Here is a 19,211-nt window from a genome sequence, read left to right on the forward strand (position 1 = left end):
CAGTGGGATGGACAGGTGTGTCTGGCTTCAGCGGGGTTCAAAGTCACAGTTCCCAGGCCAGCGGGGAGGGGGCAGGATCCTCCGCGACAAGCCGCCCTGGCCGCCTGGGGGCAGAAGGCCAGCACGGGTGGCTGTGCAGGGCGAGGAGAGGCCCCCTGACTCCTCCAGAGCTTGGTGGCCAGCGCAGGGCAAAGGCCACAGATGGTCGTGTCAGAGGACCCCCATTTCTCTCCAGCTCCTTGTAACAACGGGTCCCTAGCAGGGCCTCTGGGATGACAGTACTTCCTAGAAGGGGAGGGGGCGGGCAGATTGGCGCCCAAAGGGGCCACTGGCCGCAGGATGTCCTAACAGGACGCGCCGACGGGACGTCCGAGCACTGCTTTCCCGAGCACTGACTTAAGGCTGCTGGTGACTGGACGCCTCACCGTGTGCTGGGGAAGGCGGGCTGTCCAGCTCAGGACGCCGTGGGGAGGGGGTGCCGTGGGCTGGGGTGAGGGCCCAGTGTGACCAGGCTGACTGGGAGGAGGAGCAGCCGCCCCGCCTGGCAGGGGGGCCACGAATCACACCCCCGTGGCCCCTGACTCGGGCGGGGTCAGCAGGAGACGGCAGGTCTTTGGAAGCAGCCTGAAGCCCAGCGCCCCACGGGGTCCAGGAGCCAGGGCATCTGGCCTGCTGGCCATTGGGGCTCCTGATAAGAAAGCACGGGGTGGGTGTCCCAGCCAGGCCGGGGGGGCGATGCAGATGGGGCTCCGCCCCCCGCAGGACCCAGCCCCGCCCCAGGCCCGAACGGCGTGGTTCCCCACCCCTGCCTGATGCCCATCCGCGGCTGGCTGCCAGGAAGCAGCTCGGAGCAGAAACAGCATGCGGTGCCAGCTGGCCTGGGTGTGGCCCCTGTCTGGGGTGCGGACAGGTGACTCATCCTATTACCAGGAGGCTGTGAAGGCTGGGGTAGGTGGCTGTGGGACCCAGGGAAGCACAGAGCCCGCGGCGAGGGGGGGGCTCATTCCTCAGCCCTGCCAGCTCCCACGCTCCCACGGCCTCCGAGCGCCACAGCTCTCCCAGCAAGGCTGCTCCCAGGCTCCCCACGGCTTCACCACTTGGCCCGCCCCCCATTGTCCCCCAAAGGGAGCCGTGACCGGCCTCTGGGGTGCAGGGGCCTTTGCGAGGCAGGGTCCCGTCGTCTCTGCCCTCAGATGCCTCCTCTGACGGATCCAGGGCTTGAGTAGATGGTCTCCGAGCCCCCCTCCACCTGTGATGTTCTGAGGTCTCCAAAGTCAAGGACGCCAGAGTCAGGGCTGAGAGGATGGCTCTGGCCGGGAGGCAGGAGGGGAGGGGCGGCAGTGGCCGGCAGGGCAGGGGGCTCTGGGCGGGGGGACAGGAGGCCTGCGGGAGGAGGGAAGGATGCTCTGCTTAGCGTTAAGCTCCTACGGGGCACCTGGCACGGGGCTAGACGGGTGGTAAACATTTTAAACGTGTTTATGGTCACAAGAAGCCTGTGAGCTAGGTGTGACTAACCCAACAAAGGAGGAAACTGAGGCAGAGAGGTCAAGCGGCTGGTTCAAGGTCACACAGCCAGTGGTGGCTGCAAAGGCCTGGTCTTGTTCCCCAGGCCGCCTCCTGGGGAGCCCCTGGAGCACGTGCTCTGGGGTCTTCGGCCCTGCGGGGAGCCATGCGCCCCCGCCCTGATCCTGAGGACCGCCCCGACCGAACCCAGTCCTGTCGCAGGTTTGCAAAACAGCAGCGCTGGCCCGGGGCGGGCGCTGGGTTTGGCCGCGTGGGGAGGACAGAACTGGAATTTTGGGTTGGCAGCAGGGCGGGGCGGAGCAGATCCCGCGCTGACAGCGGCCAGTTGGGCCGGGCCGGGCCGCGGCTGTTATTCATCACCCGCCCAGCCCCAGCCCGGCCACCGCCTCACCCCCGCGCCCCGCTCCTCTCAGGGAGACCAGAGCGGCCGCTCCCGGAGAGTCCTGGGGAGTCGGGGCCGCGTGCACAGCCCGGCCCGGCCCTTGAGCCGGCCCCGCCCAGCGCCTGGGACCCGCCTGGGCTCGCCGGCTCCGCAGGCCTCCGCTCCCCGCCCCTCTCGGCCGGAGCTGCCCCGGCCCCTGCTGGTGGCGTGGACGACGGGACACAGTCACCCCAGGTCCCGCCGGCCTCGGGACTGGGTCCCCGGTCACGTGCTCCCGTCGTCCATCCAGGACCCCCGCGAAGGGCTTGGGGCGTGGCCTCTGCCGCCCCGGCCCTGCTTCCACGTCCCCTTCGAGGGCAAAGGGCCGCTCTCTGGCCCCTCGGACTCTCCAGGCGCGATGCCCTGGGACGACGGGGCTGCGGACACCCACACCCGGACTCGAGTCCAGGGCCTGTCCAGTCCTCCCGGTCCCCTGAGGGCAGCGGGAGTCAAGATTATAACAGAATACTGAGTTTCTAGCAGAATAGATCTAGATCTGTGCTATTGATCTAGTAAAGAATATCTAGTGCCCTGTGCTAGACAATACTTGCTTGTTACTTATCTATTTTATATATAGCAGTATCAGTTCAGTCGTGTCCAACTCTTTGCAACCCCATGGACTGCAGCACTCCAGGCTTTCCTGTCCATCATCAACTCCCAGAGTTTACTCAAACTCATGTCCATTAAGTCGGTGATGCCATCCAACCATCTCAACTTCTGTCATCCCCTTCTCTTCCAGCCTTCAATCCTCCCCAGCATCAGGGTCTTTTCCAGTGAGTTAGTTCTTCTCATCAGGTGGCCAAACTACTGGAGCTTCAGCTTCAGCATCAATCCTTCCAATGAATACTCATGACTGATCACCTTTAGGATGGACTGGTTGGATCTCCTTGCAGTCCAAGGGACTCTCAAGAGTCTGCTCCAACACCACAGCTCAAAAGCACCAATTCTTCAGCGCTCAGCTTCCTTTATGGTCCAGGTCTCACATCCATACATGACTACTGGAAAAACCATAGCTTTGACTAGACAGACCTTTATCGGCAAAATGATGTCTCTACTTTTTAATATGCTGTCTAAGTTGGTCATAGCTTTTCTTCCAAGGAGCAAGTGCCTTTTAATTTCTTTGTTGCAGTCACCATCTGCGGTGATTTTGGAGCCCCCAAAAATAAAGTCTGACACTGTTTCCACTGTTCCCCCATCTATTTGCCGTGAAGTGATGGGACCAGATGCCATGATCTGATTTTTTTGAATGTTGAGTTTTAAGCCTGCTTTTTCACTCTCTTCTTTCATTTTCATCAAGAGCCTCTTTAGTTCTTCACTTTCTGCCATAAGGGTGGTGTCATCTGCATATCTGAGGTTATTGATATTTCTCCCAACAATCTTGATTCCAGCTTATACATGATGTACTCTGCATATAAGTTAAATAAACAGGATGACAATATATAGCCTTGATTTCCCAATTTGAAACCAGTCTGTTGTTCCATGTCAGGTTCTAACTGCTGCTTCTTGACCTGCATACAGATTTCTCAGGAGGCAGATCAGGTAGTCTGGTATCCCCATCTCTTGAAGAATTTTCCACAGTTTGTTGTGATCTACATAGTCAAAGGCTTTGGTGTAATCAATAAAGCAGAAATAGATGTTTATCTGGAACTCTCTTGCTTTTTCGATGATCCAGCGGATGTTGGCAATTTGATCTCTGGTTCCTCTGTCTTTTCTAAATCCAGTTTGAACATCTGGAAGTTCATGGTTCATATACTGTTGAAGCCTGGCTTGGAGAATTTTGAGCATCACTTTGCTAGTGTGTGAGATGAGTGCAATTTTGTGGTAGTTTGAGCATCCTTCGGCATTGCTCTTCTTTGGGATTGGAATGAAAACTGACCTTTTCCAGTCCTGTGGCCACTGCTGAGTTTTCAAAATTTGCTTGTGTACTGAGTGCAGCACTTTAACAGCATCATCTTTTAGGAGTTGAAATAGCTCAACTGGAATTCCATTGCCTCCACTAGCTTTGTAGTAATGCTTTCTAAGGCCCACTTGACTTTGCATTCCACGATGTCTGGCTCTAGGTGAGTGTTCACACCATCGTGGTTATCTAGGTCATAAAGATCTTTTTTGTATAGCTGGATCATTGAAAAAGCAAGAGAGTTCCAGAAAAGCATCTATTTCTGCTTTATTGACTATGCCAAAGTCTTTGACTGTGTGGATCACAACAAACTGTGGAAAATTCTGAAAGAGTTGGGAATACCAAACCACCTGACCTGCCTCTTGAGAAACCTGTATGCAGGTCAGGAAGCAACAGTTAGAACTGGACATGGAACAACAGACTGGTTCCAAATCGGAAAAGGAGTACGTCAAGGGTGTATATTGTCACCTTGCTTGTTTAACTTCTATGCAGAGTACATCATGAGAAATGCTGGGCTGGAAGAAGCACAAGCTGGAATCAAGATTGCCGGGAGAAATATCAATAACCTCAGATATGCAGATGACACCACGCTTATGGCAGAGAGTGAAGAGGAACTAAAAAACCTCTTGATGAAAGTGAAAGAGGAGAGTGAAAAAGTTGGCTTAATGCTCAACATTCAGAAAACTAAGATCATGGCATCTGGTCCCATCACTTCTTGGGAAATAGACGGGGAAACAGTGGAAACAGTGTCAGACTTTATTTTGGGGGGCTCCAAAATCACTGCAGATGGTGACTGCAGCCATGAAATTAAAAGATGCTTACTCCTTGGAAGGAAAGTTATGACCAATCTAGATAGCATATTAAAAAGCAGAGACATTACTTTGCCGATAAAGGTCCGTCTAGTCAAGGCTATGGTTTTTCCAGTGGTCATGTATGGATGTGAGGGTTGGACTGTGAAGAAAGCTGAGTGCTGAGGAGTTGATGCTTTTGAACTGTGGTGTTGGAGAAGACTCTGGAGAGTCCCTTGGACTGCAAGGAGATCCAACCAGTTCATCCTAAAGGAGATCAGTTGGGTGTTCATTGGAAGGACTGATGCTGAAGCTGAAACTCCAGTAGTTTGGCCACCTCATGCGAAGAGTTGACTCATTGGAAAAGACCCTGATGCTGGCAGGGACTGGGGGCAGAAGGAGAAGGGGATGACAGAGGATGAGATGGCTGGATCGCATCACCGACATGATGAGTGAACTCTGGGAATTGGTGATGGACAGGGAGGCCTGGCATGCTGTGATTCATGGGGTCGCAAAGAGTCGGACACGATTGAGTGACTGATCTGATCTGATCAGTATATTCTTGCCACCTCTTCTTAATATCTTCTGCTTCTGTATGTCCATACTATTACTGTCCTTTATTGAGCCCATCTTTGCATGAATGTTCCTTGGTATCTCTAACTTTCTTGGAGAGATCTCTAATCTTTCCCATTCTATTGTTTTCCTCTATTTCCCTGCACTGATCACTTATCTCTCCTTGCTATTCTTTGGAACTCTGCATTCAAATGGAGACCCACAGGTGTAGCAGTGTGCGTATCTGTTAATGCCAAGTGCTTATTTTACCCGCTCCTTGTGCTGTAGCTGGCTCAGTCAGCAGACAGCGGGCACTCCCATCGCCACACGGAGCCGTGCGGGACCCCACCCGCCTGTGCACACCTCCCGCACACACCCCGAGGCTGCCTGGACTGTGGGTCCCGAGGACATGCCCGGTTTGTGGCCTTTACACCCACGGTCCACATGGCTGAGCGGACCGCCTGAGCGCCGGCCTCTGGCTGTCCCAGACACCCTCAGAGAGTGGGGGCCATGCTTCACAGCGCCGTCCGCGGGCACCAGCCCGCAGGGGAGCCCTTTAGCCCCGGCACGGCTCACAGGACAGCCTGAGCGGGCCGCACACGGAGGGACCGCCGTGCAGATACAGAGCAGGCGGGGCACCAGGAGGCCGGGCAGGGCTGGGGACAGGATGAGAAGGGAGGCTGCTGCGAGGCTGCGGGGGGCAGTGGGGCCCCCGGGGAAGGGTCTGTGGCTCCTTGTTGGAAGGGTCTGGTGAGGAGCCCTGGGGACCCCACTAACTGACCGGGACTCAGCCAGAATAGCAGGCGGAGCGGGAGGCCCACAGCTGCCTGCGACGGAGGGCAGGTGCGGGCGGTCAAGGCAGGCACCGGAGGGCTGAGCTGCACGAGGCGGGACGTGCCTTCCAGCTCAGGGGTCCACCCGGGAAGCCGCCAGTTCCGGCTCCATCTGGGGTTTGGGTGGAGGTGGCCTCCTCACCTGGGGGCCTGGAAACTGAGCAAGGAGCCGCTTCAACCCTAAAAAGCACAGGCCAGGGGCCTGCTCTCAGCCTCCACCCGGGCCAGCGCTCCTGCCTGGCTCGGCTGCCCCTGCCTCCCCGCACCTCCAGGAGGTGAGCTGGATGCAGGGGAACTTGGTCTCTTTAAGCATCGTGTCCTAGGACAGGGCTTGCCAAGCGGGCAGTCCTCACGGAGCACCGTCAAATGAAGGAACCCGTTGTCCACGTCTCAGTCACAAAGCTGCAAGGCTGGAGCATTGAGAACGGTGGACTCGGGGTCCCAGGCAGCCTGCAGGGCAGGGACAGACAGTGAGACCCCCATTCGCACTCATCATCACGACATTTTTGAGGATGAAATCGACTCTTGTTTCCGAACTCAGGGTTAACTTCTTCCAAGACGCTTTCTCCCTAGACCAACCCACACCCACTAAACTGTCTTTACCATCTACAGGCATGGCTCATCTCAGGGGTCCTCCTGACCTCTGCTCTCCCCTTGGGGCCGGTGACCCTCTCAGCCTGTTTCTGAGGCAGGGCCCCATGGGGCAGGGCTGGGGCAGGTGGAGAAGAGAGGTGATGGATGGCAAGAGCTGTGGCCTGAGACCAGTCTTCTAGCCAGAATAAACCTCACCGTGGTCCCAGACTTGTGGTATGAGCCTGATTCCTTTCTTTTTAAAACTTATGTTTACTTATTTAGCTGCATGGAGTCTTAGTTGTGGCTCACGGGATCTCTAGTTGTGGCATGCAAACCCTTCATTGAAGCTTGTGGGATCTAGTTCCCTGGTCAGGGATCAAACCCAGGCCACCTCCTTGGGAGCTGAGTCTTGCTCACTGGGCCACCAGCGGAGTCCTAGTCCCTCCCTTTCTTTCTCCTGGGTGGAGGTCTGATGGGTTCAGATCTCCGCTGCACCACTGACTTCATGCTTCTGAGTGTGATTCCTCATCGGCAAAGCCATATCTCTTGCAGGACTATGGAGGGTTGTGGGGAGTTAAAATCGTGTCTGCAGTGTGGACGGACGGGGTCTGGCACCGGCCCGCCCTCCACCCACATCCACGTCCACACTTCCCTTCTTGATGTTGGAGGTAGGAGAGACAAAGTGACTGATCTGGGCGTTAGAGGGACAGTGGACTTGGGAGCTACCAGGTCTACCTCCTCACTTCACAGACTTGTGGGGAGGACGGAGGAGGAGACCACCCCAGCATCGTGAAGTGAGCTAGGGACGCGGCTGGAGCTGGGTCCCCGGAGGCCTGGCTTTCATGCCACGTGATGGAACGGGTGCTGTTTAAAGGCTGGTCCACGGAAGGCTTTCAGCCGCTGCTTGTCAAGGGGACATCTCAAGGATGCGGTCCGGCAGCGTCCCCGAGAGCCCCGGGGCTGGGTCCAGGCTGCCTGGGCTCAGGCAGCTTACCAGCCTGGAGACCTTGCAAGCCTGTTTGCTCGTCTGAAAAAGAAAGGTGATGGCGCTGGTGCCCAACTCATAGGAGGATCGTGAGGATTCAGACCAGGCTTTTCATGTTGGGCCCAGACTGTGCTGATTGCCGGGGGCACAGCGAATACTTGCCGTGGCTTTCAACATATCATAATGTTATATCAAAAGCATAGAGAAGCGTCTAGAAAAACTGCATATCTGGAAGCGATTTGAAAGATAATCAGTTTCGACCTCCAGGGGCTAAGTGTGGCCTTTTATAGAGATACGGGCTACTCCCGTGACCTCCTTCAGGGCCCTTCTGCATCCTACAGGTCGCAAACTCTCGTTATTTAAAGATGTAATTAGCATCTATGATGGCCAGCATATTAGGTTGTAGATGGTCCAGGTGTGTGACACAATGGACTTATATTTTTATGTGCAGTCACGTGTACTTTACAGGACGATGGGGCGCTTCTGTCTCCAGTGTGCCCTGAACTCTAAGGCCCATTTTATAGGGCTTTTATAAGGAGGCTGGTCGTGTGGAGGGGAGAGCCAGGCTTGATGGGAATGGAGGCTTCGCCATGTATTAACTGGTTACCAGGGGCAAGCTACCTGCTCTCTGGGTCAGGGAACTGCCCGATGATGCCCAGCTCCGACAGACTGAGGCTCGAAGTGGGATATTACAGCTGGAAGCGATGGTCCAGGTCTGCAGGGGGTGGACTTGGCTATCTATGACATACTTACTGTTGGTCACATCTCTGGCTTACTTGACGCTAAGTTCTTAGGGACCTAACCCTCAATTATCAAACTATTTCTATTGAAACCATGATGTGCTTTACGATATTCTGCTCTGCACGTGGCTCCCAGGAATGCATTATGGAGAACACCTGGGCTGCTGCTTGTAACACCCACGTCTCAGGCAGCCAGAGAGTGACCGTCACGTGGGCCCTAAGACCGTCCTGGGCTTCTCCATTCTTCCTCACAGCATCCCTGACAAGTGCAGCTTCTGAGTCCCCTCTACAGGGCAGAAGGGCAAACCAAAAGGGAAGGACATGAGCTGTGAGTGTCAACTAGAAAGGTGAGCAGAGGTGACGTCTGGAGGAGGCCCTGCGCCGCACTGCGGCTCAGCACGGGATGTCCGGCGTGTGAGGAAGGGCACAACTCTGCTCCGGGTCTTTTGCTTAATGGGGGAAGGCAGGGTGCGCTGGCTTTAGAAAGATTTCCATCAACGTAAGTTTAAAATATTCAGTTCCTGTTATCACACCAGATCCCCTGGTGCCAGCGACCTCTGGGCCTGAAGACAAGGCTATAGGAATGAAGCTTCATTAGACATGTCCCCAGGGAGTCTGGGAGAACAGACGCAACTTCCTAGGGTAATAAATCCACCACCAGGCAGTTTCAAAAGGTCAGGCAACCTTCCAGTTTTTCTGTAAGGATCTGGGTAGGATTCGAGTTACTTGGTTCATGTTACCTTAGTTTACCTTAAGTTAGCCAGTCTTCATTCATCTGTTAAAACCTACTTTTATTGAGCCCCTAAGATGGGCCAGGAGCCCATTTTAGGAGTCGAGTCTGGAGTTTCAGAGACACCACAGTTCACAGGTTGTTGCCCTGGGGAGCCCATGTCCGGGATGGGGGTGGGGTGCTACCCTATGGTTTTACATCTCACGTCTGGTCCTCGGTGGGCTTCGGGCCCCCACGCCTTCCCTTCAGGTCGGAAGCTGTCTTAGCGCCGAGCCTTTGGACAGGGTCCTGCGTCAGCCTGGGAGCCCTCCATTCACAGGGCTGGTCTCTGCCGTGACCCCTGGACGAGGGGAGGCGGGCATCGGGCTGTGCGGGGCGCAGGGTGGAGGGAAGTCTCCCGCGGCTCGAGCTGAGCGCACGCTTTACTCCTGAGCGCGCAGGGCCGGGCCGGAGGGCGGCCCCCCGGAGGCGGCCCCACCTCGGCAGGTCGCGGCGAGAGGGACGGGGACAAAGGGAGAAAGGAGGAAGCCGCCACGGTCCGCGCTCGGGACTGGAAGCCCTGCCCCCGGGAGCGCCCGGCCCGCGGCGCGGCGCCCGGGGCTCCGGCGGCGCGGCCGCGGCGGGGAGGGGGCGGCGCGGGGCGGGGCGGTATATCCAGCCTGGCGGAGGGCGGGCCCGCCAGTGCCGGGCCGCACGGCGGGTGGAGGCGCCGCGAGCAGCCGGGAGCCGTCGCGCTACGCGCACAGGGCGCCGCTGAGCGCCAGCAGAGCCCGCCCCGCAGCCGCCCGCACCTCGCGCCGCTCGGCTCGCGCCCGGCCCGCGCCGCGCCGCCATGAACCACTCGCCGCTGAAGACGGCCTTGGCCTACGAGTGCTTCCAGGAGCAGGACAGCTCCACGCTGGCCCTGCCGTCCGACCAGAGGATGAAGACCGGCACGTCGGGGCGGCAGCGCGTGCAGGAGCAGGTGATGATGACCGTCAAGCGGCAGAAGTCCAAGTCTTCCCAGGCGTCCACCCTGAGCCACTCCAACCGAGGTAAAGGCCGGACGCCCGCGTGGCCTTCGCCCCTCCCCGGCGCGAGGGGCGCGCGTCCCCGTCTAGCGGCGCGGGCAGGGTCCGCGCGGAGCGCCCCAGCGGCGCCGCCGGCCTTCGGTCCACCTTGGAGCCGCGGACAGTCAGGACGACCCCTGGTCCAGGGGTTCTCTTCCCCAGCCGGCTCCGGGGGCCTCTCCCCGAGTCCGATCGGGCGCAGCCGCCCGTGCTCGTTCGCCCCTCACCCCTCCCACCCCAGCGTTCGCGGACTTAGCTGTGGGGTCCCAGTCCGCGGCGGAGGGGGGCGCCCAGTGCATGGCTGGGATGGGCGGGGACTCACGGAGCCCCAGAGAGGCCAGGAGGGGTGCGCATTCCAGCAACCGGGCACCGGCGGCAGGCGCCCCTGTGACGGCCCAGCGCTGCAGCCTCACAGCCGGAGGAGGCAGTGTGGTTCCCAGGTGGCCCCAGGGCAGCGCGGACGCTGGGGCCGAGCCCCGGGAGGGGTCCAGGACGCCCTTTCCCGGGGCTGAGAGCAACCCCTCTCCCTTGGGACTGTCTGCCCACTCAGCTGGTGTAGAAGTATGCCTCTAAGAGGCCAGAGGCAATTGGGTTGGAGGTCAGAACTGCCCCTACCCTGGTCTGGGCCCTGGTGCTGGGCACTCCTTAATCTAGGCATGGGCCGCGCTGAGGTCCCCCAGCTGTCGGGGGAGGGCAGGAGAAAGGGGCAGGACCCCGAAACTCAGGGAGGAAGGTCTGATACCTGACAGGCGCCTTAGTGGAAGTTCTAGACCACAGACTTTGATACAAAGCATTTCCCGGTGAGAATTGCATGTAAGTCAGCAGGTACCTTCTACTTAATTATTTAGTTAGTTAAGTTTGTGAGAGTCCAGTCAGTCGTATACAGCTCTTTGGGATCCCATGGGTGGTAGCCCGCCAGGCTCCACTGTCCATGGAATTCTCCAGGCAATAATACTGGAGTCGGTTGCCATTTCTTTCTCCAGGGGATCTTCCCAACCCAGGGACTGAAACTGGGCCTTCTGCATTGCGGGCAGATTCTTTACTGCCTGAGCTACCAGGGAAGCCCAGTAGTTTAAGGCTAATAAGGAAGCTGCAGACTGTAAACCAGTACAGGTCAACCAAGATTTATTCATTAAAAAAAAAAAAAAAAAAGAGGTAATTTTTCAAGAGCTCTCAAGGAGCTCATGAGAGAGTTGGGTAGACGAGAGTAGTAAAGAGGAAGAGACAAAGGGGATGGACCCCCGCCCGTGGCCCACACGCGCAAGCAGACACACGGGCACGCAGGCACACACGTACCAGCTCTCTCTCTCTCTCTCTCTCTCTCTCTCACACACACACACACACACACACACACACACACACACGGCAGCTCGCGGTTTCTGCCTCCATGCCTCTTTCTCTCCCCTGAGTGGCCCCAGGTAGAGATGAAGGCGAGAAGATGGCTGGCAGAGGACTGCTCTGCGCCCAAGCCCCCCACTCCTGAGGCTCTGTGCTCCCCGCCCTGGCTCCTCTCCCGCCAGGCCCTCACTCAAAGTCAGCTTCCGGAGCGCTTGCCACCTTCCCTATTGCTCGGGGCCTTGGTGGCTGCTTCCAGCCTTTTTTGGAAGTAGGACTGGAAAACAAAGTGGCCCCTTCTGGGCACCGCGCGGTCACCGCTCACGCCGGCTTCCTCTCTCCATGGGGCGGGACTCGCCGGTCCCTCCCCTCCGGTGCCTCCGGGCCTGAGCTGGGGGCCACAGCTCCGGAGAAGACAGCCAGTCGAGGTGCCCGATGCCCCCTCCCTGCCCCAACAGGGTGCCTCCCTCGCCGCGGGTGACGTCCACCCCCCTCCCCGTGCCTCCACCGAGGTCCGCGGGGGGCGTCAGCAGGAGTGCGTGGACTCTGCCGATGGCCGGCACGTCCGCTCTGAGGGCTGACACTGTAGGCGTGTCCCCTTTACCCTTGGCTTGGACCAGTTTCCCCAGCGGGTGCTGTAACTGGGTGAGGCCGTCAGGCCACCTGGAGCTGGTGTTTCTGGTTTGTCTGGCTTTGTCTTCGGAGGGATCCCCTCCTTTTGGCAACCGCCGCCCGGGCGCCCCCTGTTTGCTCCATGACCACCTCTGCCGGCTCTGGTCTCTCTTTGTCCCTTTGGTTTCACTCAGCCCATCTGCTCTGGTTCCCAGGAGGGGTGACGGGGTCCCTCGGGGGACCACACACCAGGCCGTCCCCCTCCGCCCCAGGACAGACTTGGTTCTCCTTCCGTTTCCCACGACACGAGAGCAGGCTTCTGTGGGGTCTTTGATTCTCCTGGGCCCCTGCCCTGGCTCCGGCCCCACGGGGCTGCTCTCCACCTGGTCCGGGAGGGGCCTGGAGCCTTTGAGGTCGGTGGAAGGGGCCTGGCGCAGACGCCGTGCCCTCCCCCAAAACCTGAGCCCAGAAAGACGCCCTGCCCAGCCAGGCAGTCCCCAGGTAGGGAGGGAGTCTCTGGGGCCTGGAGACCCTGCAGGTGGAGCCTGCTTGGGACCTGGCCCCCCCTTTGCCTGAAGGGGCTCTGGAGCATGGCTGCCCTTGCTTCCTGGGGGTCCCCGTGGGCAAAGGGTGTAATCCCAGGTGGGAAGCAAGAGGAACCTGGGGGCGTGGCCGCCCAGTGGGAGATGGGGGCTGGAAAATGTCACCCCCTCGAGGGGGCGTCCACGCGGGGTGGACGTGGGGGAAGGGGCTGGCGCACTGTCGTCCGGCCCCGGAGAAGGCTCTGCCACACACATGCCCTTTACGCTCCCCTTGGTTCTGCTGAAAGCTGAACAAGCCTGCTCAGACTCACATCCAAACCTGCCACCACCACCACGCACACACACGCACACACAGGCACACACACACCCGCGGGTGTGCGCACGCACACATGCACACACACACGAATGTGCACGCACACATGTATGTGCACACACACACACACACATGCTGGAGCCTACTTCCTTCCACACACCACTCCTCACTCCAGGGAGTCCTGACCCGCCCGCTCTGCCCTCTGCCCCGAGACGGCGTCACCACGGGCTGCGGGTCCCGTCTGCACCCTCCTCAGCAGCACCGTTTCCTGCCTGCGACGGGCAGAGGTGGGGGGTGCACGGGGCAGGCATCCTCTCCCCGAAGCCCTCCTGGCGGAGGCTTGCGCCCAGGGGGAGGGGCGGCACGGCCCCGTCTCGGGCCACGCTGGCCGGCGCTCTGGCCTTGCGTGGGCCGTGTCTCAGCACGAGCCTGCGCCCGGGCCGGGGGTCTGCTCTCCGCTCTCTCGGAAGGTGTCCCGTCCCGGGCACAGGCCGGGCTCAGACAGCTCTGCTCGCCGAGGCGCGAGGAGGGCGGGGTGTCTGCATCGGTGGCCCCAGAGCGAAGTGTCCTGATTAAACCTCACAGGAGCTCGTGTTCCTTGCTTCACATTGCCTCTTGGCTCGGAGCTGAGGATTTAGCCAGCATTTCCACTGGCCTGTTACAACACATGCAAAAATGCCGAGTATCCTGGGTGTTCCATGGCACATGCCATTTCCCGGCATCCTGCTCCTTTGCTAAGCTCATTGACAGAGATTAAAAAAACAAATAAACAAAACAAACTCCTCGCCCCACACACCAGACTATCAATATCAATACACCAGTTGTTCTCGGTTTAAAACTCTGGGAGCTACCTCTGCTATAGGGTATGACTGCTAGAAGGTGTGTGATGTTTGAACAAAGCAAAATGAAGGAACGTTTCCCATGGAGCGGAAGGTAGCTTCGTGCAAGGCTGTTTATCGGCACGCACCTCTGAGGCACGCACATGTGCAGACACGTACACACTCATTCCCTCTTGCAGCTTGTGCATGGTGGGAGTCCGACGGGTCCCAGGAGGCTTGGGCGCTGTCTGGAGCTGTTGCCGGCTGCTGTGTGACCTCAGGCCAGCCCTGCCTCTCTCTGGGTCTGTGCAGCTGTTAGAGGTGGGGCGCGATCACCACAGATGTTTCACTGGAAGCAGACTGTATGTCTCACTGCCTCTGCAGACCGTTTCCCCAAACCACCTGCCATGGCAAAAGGCCGCTCCTCGCAAGACACAGCCCTCCCAGCCTCCCCCCAGGAAGCATCGGATCACCAAAAAATATCTCCCAGTGACTGCTCTCAATCGCGGCCACACGTCGGCACCGTCTGGGAGTTTTAAAGAATGCGCCTGCCCGGGTCCCACCCTGGAGGCTCTGGTTTAGTTACTGTGGGGACGGCATGGGCAGGTGGACTTGCAACAAAGTTCAAGAATCCTCGTTCTTGTCCCCACCCTCCCTCAGACAGAGACCCAATGTGGGGATCACCCCATCCCATGCACACACAGACACACTCACACATACAAATGGCATCCGGCGCGGCAGTAGCTGGGGACAGTCATTTACTCTGGAAGCCCCCGCGGGTGAGCCCAGCCGCCCCCCCCGCCCCGTGCCAGCCCAGCCCTTGGCCCAACCCGCAGGCTCCGCGGTGGCCGCGCCCAGATCCTCAGAAGGAGAAGCAGGTTCCGGCAGAGCTGGTTTGAGCACGCCCTGGCCGGCCCTCGGGTCACGTGTGCTGGCGAGGGACGGGGGAGCCGGGGCTGGGGCGGCCCAGGCCGCTCTGGTGTCTGTCCCTACACGTGCGCGGGAGCGGGCAGCACTGTGTCAGGGCGGCTGTGGGACTGGGCCGAACGCCCGCGTCCAGGGCTGGGCGGCGCGCCAGAGCCCCGTGCTGGCCTGGGCGAGGGCGGAGGGGCCGGCGCCGGGCTGCCGGACGGTCCAGGCGCCCCGGCGTCTCCCTGCTCTCTCACCGAAGTCCCTCTTACTGTGGGCCCCGCTCTGCTGGGCGTCCCTCATGGGAGGGATTTAGGGGGTGAAGCAAAGGCGTTTTCAGGGCCAAAAGGTGGAGGGCGTCCTTTCTCAAGCTTTTGTGCGGAGGAGTCGACGTAAGCGCAAGAGCAGCCGGAAGACAGGCCCTCGTGGGGCGGCCCGAGGCGCCCCTCTCTGAGGGCGGGCGGCTTGTGGGGCGGGGTGTGGGGCTGGTCAGTGTTGGGGGGACTCTGCTGTGGAGCAGCCCGGCCAGCAGGCTGGCCATGTCCTGACGGCCTCCTCCAGGTGCAGTCCGGTCCGGGGCTGGTGTGGGTGGGGACCTCCCCCCACACACACACACACGCGCGCACACACACACAGCACAGAGTGTGTCCAGCAGGCAGCCGCGTGCGACTGGCTCCGCGGGAGGCCCGGGCCCCGGGGGTCTTCCCCAGGAGGAGCTGGCCGTGGTCGGGTTGGGGGAGCGGGCGGGGCCCACCGAGAGGAGAGCAGGAATGTTTCAGGTGTGGCAGGTGTGGAAAGCTTGGAGGTGGAAGGATGAATCACCCTGGGAGGGTCCGCCGCCCCAGCGGGGGAAGAGTCCTGGGCGTCCTGACGAGGGCTCCCCGGTAACCTGGGGAGGGTCGCCTCCTGTGCGGCCCGAGGGGAGGACCCCAGGTGCTGTCAGAGTGGGTCTGAGACGGCTTCTGCCCCGAGCGCTGACCCGAATGAGGCTTCTGTGTGGGCAGAGCGGCTGACAATGCTGACCCCATGGGGAAGGCGGACCTTTGCCCTCTGACCCCAGACTTCTGGGGGTGGGCAGACACCTCTGGCAGACACACGTTGGACAGAGAGGCCCATGGCCCTTCCTGAGAGGACGTGGGTGCCGTGCCCCCTGGGAGGTGGGGTGAATGTGGAGTGAGAGGTGCTGGGACCCTTCTTCCCACCCCCCGCCAGGGCTTCAGCCTTGGGCATTCTGGCTCTGGTCTCTCCCAGTTCACAGACCAACAAGGACCTCTCTGGGTACGGGGGGACCTGGTCGAGTGGAGTGACGAACCCCAGCCCCCTGCTGCAGGTGCGGGGACGCTGAGCCCCCGGGCTGGGCGGGGGGCACCATACCTCACCATGCCCTGAACCGAGAGGATGGGGACCTGGGTGCAGGGACCAGGTGGGGGTCATCGCGGAAGGCTTCCTAGGAGTGACGTCCAGAGAGGCCAAGGGGCCAGTGGAGAAGCCGTCAGAGCTGTTGCATCACTCTCAGGGGGAAGCCCCGTGTTCTTCCTGCTGCACTTGACTCAGAGGGTGGTGCTTACCAACCAGACCCCCGGGGTCGGGAGAGGGAGCCCTTGCTTCTGCTGTGCTCACAAACAGCTCACCTCCTGCCTGCACCCCTTCGAGTATCTGGCGCACTGCAAAGTGTGACTGCAAGTATGTGAAGTCTCTGGACTCCCCTCGAAACCGCAGCCCACAAGCAGCTGCCTCCTGCCAGAGAAGTAGTGCTGGCCGGTGTGATGGCAGCCTTGTTCTCACATGGAGGCCAGGCCAAGTGGCTTATGGTGGGAGTCAGGCAGTCTGACCCCCAGTGGCAGGTGATCTTGGGAAGGTACCTTCAGGAGCTGCCTGGACGGGCCTGGAGACCTTGGTCCAAACAGAAGTGAGAGCTACCACCCACACCTGTCACCCCCGCAGGCCCCCTGGGTCACAGGAACTGGCCTTGGCTGATAGGGTACTCCAGAGCCATGGCAGAGAACTCCCCCAATGTCACGTGGAGGGAAGTAAGAGGGAGGCGGGCAGGTGCAGGTGTTGGGGAGGAGACGCTTCAGCTGGTGACCGAGAGGACAAGTGACGTCTGTGCTGACCGCCTCCCTCTTGAGCAGGGCGGGGGCCCCGTGGGAACCTGCCCTCCGTGGGGCCTCCCGGGGACGCCTGTCCCAGAACCCCATGTCTATCGCCAGCCCAGATTTCTATCCAAAGCAGCTGGCTGGCCCACACCCACCCTTGGGTGAGGACTTCCTCCCCTGTGGGACCCTGGTCTGTTCCCCCCGCCCCACCCAGAAGGGCTGCGGGAGTGGGCTGGATGGAGGGGAGGTGGGCAGGACACCAGCTGTCAGCTGCCTGCCCTGGGGTCCACGCCCGTGAGATTGCCCCCAGACTCCTCCTGAGGAAGGTCACCTTTCCAGAGGGGCGGCTTCCTGAGAAGGGAGGCGGTGTGGCTGCCTGGTCATCAGGAAGCTCGGAGTAAGTCACAGCCTCAGGGGAGCCCCTTCGGGAGTCAGGCCTGGGCCTGGGGCACCCTGGCACGGCAGACCTCTGCAGGGACCCTGAGGCTGGCAGCCAAGCAGATGATGATGAAGCCTTTGGGGCCCAAATGCTTCCTTGCTGAAGCCTGTCTCTAGAGACAAGAAGGCTGGCTTCCCTGAATGCCGTGAGGTGAGAGTCGCTATGATCACACAGCCATGGGACCTGGGGGTGCAGAGAGGCCACCCTTTCTCTCTCCAGAAGAGGAAGACCAGGCCCAGTGCAAGTGCCTGCCCAGTCTCTTTAGCCGTGCCCAACTCTTTGCGACCCCATGGGCCATAGCCCGCCAGGCTCCTCTGTCCATGGGATTCTCCAGGCGAGAATACTGGAGTGGGTTGTCATTTCCTTCTCCGGGGATCTTCCCGACCCAGGGATCGAACCTGCGTCTCCTGTGTCTCCTGCATTGGCAGGTGGGTTCTTTACCACTGAGCCACCTGGGGAGCCCCCACCGAGGTCCAGAGCCAGGACCAGTTTCAGCACCTCGAGCTGCAGGCAGGGGTCTCTGCCACAGCCACTGGCCCCAGTAGCCCTCCGTGGTGGGGGCCTGGGGAGTCAGGGGCAGGACCCCTCCTATGAGCTGTCGGGGTCACCTGGCTCTAGACAGGAGGTGGCCCGAGGCGGGGACACACATTGCAAAGCCGCCCCTGCCCTGCCTTCTCTCTCAGCTGGGTGCTCAGCGCCCACCCCCAGAGGTGTGGGGGTCTGAGGGGCACAGTACCCGGGGAGGAGCGGACTGAGCCAGACCCTGCCCCTGGAGCTGAGCTCGGGTCCTCTGACGGGATCCGCCTTCCCCAGGGCCGTCACTTAATGAGGGTGTGGGGCCGGCCTTGCTGCGGACTACCAGGCCGTTGAGCCATAGCTCCTGGTCCGGGAAATGGGGCGCCAGATGGGATGCGGCCCGGGGTCCAGACCCAGGATAGCCCCTCGGGCGGAGCTCGGTCCCAGGTTTTGAGCTTGGATTCACGGACGATTCCAATTCCACGTCTGTGGCCGAGGAAGGCAGGCCGGGTTGGCACAACACACGGCGTGAGCGGAGCCCTGGGCAGGTCACCGTCAGCTTCTAGGGCAGCGGGCAGAGCCGGGCTGTCCTGAGGACCACGCCCCCCTGCTGTTCGGTGGAGGGGCCGTCTGTCCAGGCCGCCCTGTGAGCTGAAGCCACTTTGCCCCTAATGATCGTAATGACGCTCCGTCCTCCTGCGGACCCTGTCATCTGCGGGCCCACACGCTCTGGGAAAACAGTAATTACTCCTTCCTGGACCTTTGAGGTCGGTGGCTGCTCCCCCTTTGGCGGCGGGGGCACCTGGGAGAGGAAGGAGGCCCCTTACCCCATCTGGGTCAGGAACCAGAGTCTCCCGGGCGCGGGCCGCATCCTCGGACGCTGCGCCGTGGCCCTGACTGCAGCCTCTGGGCCCAGCATGTCCACCTCCTGGCTGTTTCCCCTGAGCGGGAAGGCCGTCCTCGTGGAGCGAGGGGTCCTGCTTCCCTGGACCGGGGCGGCAGGGGCCCGAGGCCCCCCAGGCCAGCTCCTGACCTGTTGGTGCCAGCCCACCACAGGTAGATCCTAGAAGGGGGCTGCCCGGGGCCCTGAGAGCTGACCCGCAGCCGTGCGGCTGTGCCGGAGGCGGGCAGAGAGGGAGAGGCGGGCACAGAGCTGCTCCCCGTCCTCCTGGTCTCCTCCGAGGGTGCCGGCGCTCGGGGGACGGGGGCTGGGGGCGGCGCGGGGCCGGCACCGTGCTAACGCCTGTCCTTGCCCCCAAGGCTCCATGTATGATGGCCTGGCCGACAACTACAACCACTACGGGAGCAGCAGCCGGAGCAGCTTCTACTCCAAGTTCCAGGCGGGGAACGGCTCGTGGGGCTACCCGGTAAGGAGCCGACCCTGGGCGCTTGCGGGCACGGCCCCCGGCTTGAGCAGGAGAAAGCGTCCTGGCTGCTGAGAAGGGGGCGGGGGGCAGCAGGGTCCCCGAGGGGAAGCCCCCGTCTCTGACCGGTCCGTCTGCTGGGCCACTATTTCACACGTGGCGCTACTGCACTCCT

General features: G+C 60.6%; 1 protein-coding gene across 1 annotated transcript in view; it reads left to right on the forward strand.

Moving 5' to 3' along the window:
- The first annotated feature begins 9,770 nt into the window (after positions 1-9,770).
- The window catches only part of PKP1 (plakophilin 1), a 37,545-nt gene continuing 28,104 nt past the window's right edge, over positions 9,771-19,211 (forward strand). The window contains exons 1-2 of the mRNA XM_065936355.1: positions 9,771-10,077; positions 18,933-19,039. Coding sequence (XP_065792427.1) covers positions 9,876-10,077; positions 18,933-19,039 — 309 coding nt within the window. The 5' untranslated portion in view covers positions 9,771-9,875. The remainder of the gene's footprint in view (positions 10,078-18,932; positions 19,040-19,211) is intronic.

Source organism: Muntiacus reevesi, chromosome 5, assembly GCF_963930625.1.
Source record: "Muntiacus reevesi chromosome 5, mMunRee1.1, whole genome shotgun sequence".
NCBI lineage: Eukaryota > Metazoa > Chordata > Mammalia > Artiodactyla > Cervidae > Muntiacus > Muntiacus reevesi.